The sequence below is a fragment of the Haplochromis burtoni genome, unplaced genomic scaffold (assembly GCF_018398535.1).
Source record: "Haplochromis burtoni strain Fernald_Lab_line unplaced genomic scaffold, NCSU_Asbu1 Contig_433, whole genome shotgun sequence".
Classification (NCBI taxonomy): Eukaryota; Metazoa; Chordata; class Actinopteri; order Cichliformes; family Cichlidae; genus Haplochromis; species Haplochromis burtoni.
In genome coordinates, this window is record NW_024582794.1 from 314,394 (window position 1) to 318,128 (window position 3,735).

Genomic DNA, 3,735 nt, shown 5'->3' on the forward strand with positions numbered 1-3,735 from the left:
GAGCAGCTGAGGGAGGAGCAGCTGGCGGGTCACCAACTGGGGCAACAACTCGAGGGAAGAGTGGGGCGTTGGCCTGGCCGAAAGGCGGCATGGCGATGGGGGCAGCACCTGGAGCAATAGGATGTTGCCAATCGTGCCAAAACGGCTCTGGAGGGTGCTCCCGGATGAGAGGGGAATCATCTCTCTCATCCATGGTGTCATACCCCGAGTCATCGCTAAGCCAATCCCCCCACTCTTCTGAGTCGTTCCAGTCAGATGAATTGTCAGTCTGTTCACTCACCTCTTCATCGTCTACAGGTAGGTAGGGGGGGTACTCACCATACTCACCTTGCTGTTCACCGTCATCAGCATCTGGTGCTTCATCAGAAGAGGGTGAGGGTGAGAGAGGGGTAAAATACTCACCATACTCACCTTCGCTGATACGCTGGGTATCAGTGTCCTGAGCTTCACGAGAAGAGGTGGTGCTCTGGAGACTGTCATCCAGGATCCTGATGACTTCAGGAAGGCCTTCTTCTGCAGGGCGTTCAACCACATAGTCAAGACGCCCTGTGAGGAAACAATTTTTAAAATAAGATTAGGAATGTAATAGACACCCAGTGTTAAAGCAACAGACCTACATCTGTTAGTTTGAGCAGAGCATGAGAGAAAAGCATTTTATGTCAGACTGAATGACATTGTTCAATCTTTAAGTGAAGTTTTTTAATAGAAGACCACCAAACCTCCAGCAAGGCAGCTCACTCTGTGTACTTTTAAGGTGACACTATATATGACACTATATTGACACTCTATTTAGTGTACATTCAATTTGTTTTATTTGTTCTTTGTAAGCCTTTATGCAAACACTATGTTGGAATAGGTAATGGATAATAAGTATTGATTTGTAAATAGCCGAACATGAGTAACTTATTATATAAATATACTACAGTACATTTATAACTAACCATGCAGCTCATTCTCCTGTTTTATTTACAACTCACGATGTCACACATTTTGAAAAAAGCTCAGAGGTTAAATATGTGGATGCAAACCATAATGTAACATTTAGACCACATGTACCAATCGCATTTTTTTTAAAATAAAAACACAACCTCCTTGGCAAGAGTAAAAATTGCACACACAAAGCTCTGCAGGTATGTCTGAAAATGATGGTCAAGTGAAAAACAAACAAACAAACAAACAAACAAACAAACAAACAGAAACTCTTAACTCAGAATCCACATTTTTAGAAATGTGCACAAGGACTGTATCTGCCATAAGGACAGACACATCTAATCTGTGGTAAACATGCTACCCCTGTGGAAATATCCCTGTGGAAATATCTCTCTCTGCTATCCAATAAGGTTGAAAGCATTACTGTAACAGAAGATAGGTCTTAATGCCATTATTTCTACTGTTTTCATATTCTTTTGATATTATTTTATTTGTATTTTTTTTATCTTTGTGTTTTGCAGCAGAGAAAAAATATCGTTTGTCAATAAAGCGTTTGATCCGGAGAAGAAAAGGATGTCAGGAGGGGACCTGGATCTGTGTGTTTACGCCTGCGTGTTCTGACGCCATGACATCTTGAAGATGCCGTTACCACAGAAACGGATTTTTGGGCATTTTACAAATTTTAGTCCATTAGCTATTTTTAACCATTTCATTTTAAAGAAAAGTGTCAAATTTGAAGCCTTCACATCAAAGTAACACCTTTTTTTCGTATTCATACACCGGTCGTTAATAATTTCTACACCTCTCCCGGAAAATTTAAAGCATACAAACAATTTACGGGAAACAATCTTGAATACACATATTTGATCACGTTAAAACTTGATATTCACACTGGAACTCGTTAAATTATTACAGTCATTTACATTTAAAGAAATTTTCAAAGGTACCTGCAGAGAAGTCCAGGTGACAGTCGAGGAGTCCGGGTCCACGGCGAGCCATCTTCAAACTTGAAAAACAGAAACAAGTACAAACCGATGAAGTACTTGTTGTGCTCTCAAGTTTAATCCGCTTTCAGTCAAATGTTTTGCAAAACTTAGCTTTCCACAGGCTGAGGTTGGAGCAGGTCGAAACAAGTCCACGAGCAAGTGTAAACGGACGATTGGAGCCTCGTGCAGCGTTTAAATACCCTCGGCTGCCATGGTTACGGTTGTCAACGTACACGTGCGCTGATAGAACTATATGAATGGAGCTGACCGCGGTGTAATTTACAGTTCATTTATGGTCATTTACTGTCAGCGGTGGAAGTAATGAATTACAAATACTCTGTAATTAAGTAGATTTTTTTGGGTACTTGTACTATGAGTAATTTTTCAAGTGTGTAATTTTACTCATACTTGAGTACAACTTACACCATGTAATCTACTTCGCTACTTATAAAATCAAAAGTCGCTGAGTACGCCCACGATTTGAATTAATATTCAAACCTTTCGTCTGCATTTTTGCAATCGCAACCGCGCCAATTTAAGACGTAAGCAAAGATAAACTCTGCTGCAGCAGCAGGCAGGTGTCTGGAGGTGCTACATGGTGGAGTACAAACTACTTTATAGACCGAAGATTTGGAGACAAAGAAGCCAAAACGGAGACAGAGGACAACACTGTCAACCATGAGAACGAGCAGAAAAGACGGAGGACGCGTGCCCGTGGCCATACCCGCGTGCCCGTGGCCGTACCTGGAGGAATTGTTCATGTGCAGAGGGAGAAACGGAGACAGCGTCCAGATGCAGTGCGAACTTTGACCTCTACAGTCGTTTCAGCTTACAAGACTTCAGCGTCTAATCTTAAAAACACACTGAGGTAAGAGGTTTTACAACTATGCGTGTATGATATTGCCTTCTTATTTTCCATGTGTGTTAAGGTTATTATTTGGCTAAGATATTGTCACCGCCATTGGTTAGCCTGATATTAAAATAAGACGGAGCTAGCTAATGTGCTTGTGTGCATGCATGTTTTAGCTTATTATTTGGACAACCACCGTCATTACAATAAATTAAACATGTAGTCATTTAAAACTCACAGGCCTACAATCAGCTGGCCTATATAAAAACCAAACTTGAACACAGTGCTGAGCTGCATCTCAAATTAATCTCCCAGCTCTCAGCTGACATGTGCCAGAGCCCGATTGATGGATCAGTTGATCAGGATCATTGGCCTGATATAGGTCTATCATAGTGACATGGCTCTTAATCAGTAGGGTTATATGTTTCCCAATATGATATATTTTTTAAAGAACATAATGTGGATTGTTTTTATTTGTTAGCTGTATGGGCAGCATTTTTGTGTATGTGATCCCTTTTCTTAAATTAGATTTGCTATATACACATATTTTGCTCTCTTAGTATTTTTAGGACCTGACTAATACTGAAAACTTTAGGGTGATACTGATAAAAAGGAGTTAAAAATTTAGATACTGATACATTGGTCGATACTCTTTTTACAGATAGTATACAGATTACAGGACTTAGAATGTATACAGAAATACAGAAATTCATGTTTTTTGCAATGATCGTTCAAAATTGGTTTACATTTGTAAATAAATACAGCAATATATCTGCAGGATTTGACCAATTCACCACTCTTTTATACTATGCTCAACAATCAAAGATTAGCTCAAGTCTAGTTGAATAATGTTTTAAAAATGTGTTTTCCTGTAGTGTTAATCACAGTGATGTTATGAAGTAATGTATGAACCTGACGTATGATAATATTTATCTCTACAGAGGAAACATCCATCGAAGATTGAGCAGT

General features: G+C 39.6%; 1 protein-coding gene across 1 annotated transcript in view; it reads right to left on the minus strand.

The window, feature by feature from the left end:
* LOC102311863 (actin cytoskeleton-regulatory complex protein PAN1) overlaps nt 1–2,132 on the minus strand; it is a 3,666-nt gene extending 1,534 nt beyond the window's left edge. The window contains exons 1-2 of the mRNA XM_005945072.2: nt 1,878–2,132; nt 5–546 (exon numbers count right to left, since the gene is read on the minus strand). Of these exons, the coding sequence (XP_005945134.1) occupies nt 5–546; nt 1,878–1,929 (594 nt within the window). The 5' untranslated portion in view covers nt 1,930–2,132. The remainder of the gene's footprint in view (nt 1–4; nt 547–1,877) is intronic.
* Nucleotides 2,133–3,735: the final 1,603 nt, after the last annotated feature.